Source organism: Pseudomyrmex gracilis, unplaced genomic scaffold (genome assembly GCF_002006095.1).
Source record: "Pseudomyrmex gracilis isolate BER0280 unplaced genomic scaffold, ASM200609v1 scaffold_6476, whole genome shotgun sequence".
Lineage (NCBI taxonomy): Eukaryota > Metazoa > Arthropoda > Insecta > Hymenoptera > Formicidae > Pseudomyrmex > Pseudomyrmex gracilis.
Genome location: NW_018027060.1, coordinates 1 through 1,120, shown reverse-complemented (window position 1 = coordinate 1,120; position 1,120 = coordinate 1). Strand labels below are relative to the sequence as shown.

The 1,120-nt window shown below is 41.6% G+C and overlaps 1 protein-coding gene across 1 annotated transcript; it reads right to left on the bottom strand.

Moving 5' to 3' along the window:
• Window positions 1-24: 24 nt before the first annotated feature.
• LOC109863545 lies at window positions 25-965 on the bottom strand (the record flags this gene model as incomplete). Its single annotated transcript, XM_020443803.1, has 1 exon — window positions 25-965. A coding segment is annotated over exon 1 (941 nt), but the record flags the coding sequence as incomplete, so codon positions are not given.
• Window positions 966-1,120: the final 155 nt, after the last annotated feature.

Genomic DNA, 1,120 nt, shown 5'->3' with positions numbered 1-1,120 from the left:
CTATCAACAAGGATCTGTCTATACATTTTAGCAATATCGGCTGCCATAGCGTAACGAAAGGTGCGAAAACGTGTGAGAATTGAAAACAGATCCTCCTGTATGGTTGGCCCAACCAACAACACATCGTTCAACGACAAGCCTGACGTNGTTTTGCTCGACGCATCAAATACTACTCTCAACTTAGTTGTGGTACTACTTTCCTTGATAACTGCATGATGGGGTAAATAATAGGATACACCACTGTCTACTGCGTTTACGACTTCGCGCATGTGACCTAAATCGACGTATTCTTGCATGAACTTCCGATACTCAGAATACGTATCAGGCTGAGTTAGGAGGCGTCTTTCCAGACTAAAAAAACGACGCCTTGCCTTCTCCTCCGAGTCACCCAACAACTGAACCNTTTCCTTGTCTATAGGGAGGTGCACTATAAAACGACCTGTAGAATCGCGACGTGCGTTTTGTTGAAAGTGAGTTTCACAAGCTTGTTCCTCACGAGTATACTTAGACATACGATTGGAAGAAAAATTATGCTCAACTTCCCAAAATCTCGCAATAGTTTTATTTAAATCTTCCAAGACCACCGCGTGACATGATGCAGTTACACACTTGTCAGATGATTCCTGCTTCATACCGGAAATCACCCAACCCAACTTTGTCTTTTGGAGAGTAGGATGCGCCTCGCATGCCTTGATTTGGCCAATACAAAGCAATTGCCAAAATGATTGTGCACCTATTAACATGTCAATATCAGCAGGAACATTAAAATTGGGATCCGCTAACGCTATATTAGGCGGAAGCTTAAAAGAAGAAACAGGACAAAATTCCTGTGGTAATCTTTGCGTGATTTTAGGAAGAATTACGCAATCAATATTGTCCTGATACGCATTTGCCCTAGACTGTAATTTTATTCTGACTGTTTCCTTTGACTCAAACACGCCCTCAGCTACTCCAGAAATTGACATACGTATCGGACGCCCCTTCAGTTGTAATTTACTTACTAATTCTGCTGTCACAAAATTCAATTGAGAGCCGCTGTCTAACAAGACTCTACAGTTATGTGTATTTCCTTTGCAATCATAAACCTTGACAATCGCAGTTGACAAATAAATTCTGGAAG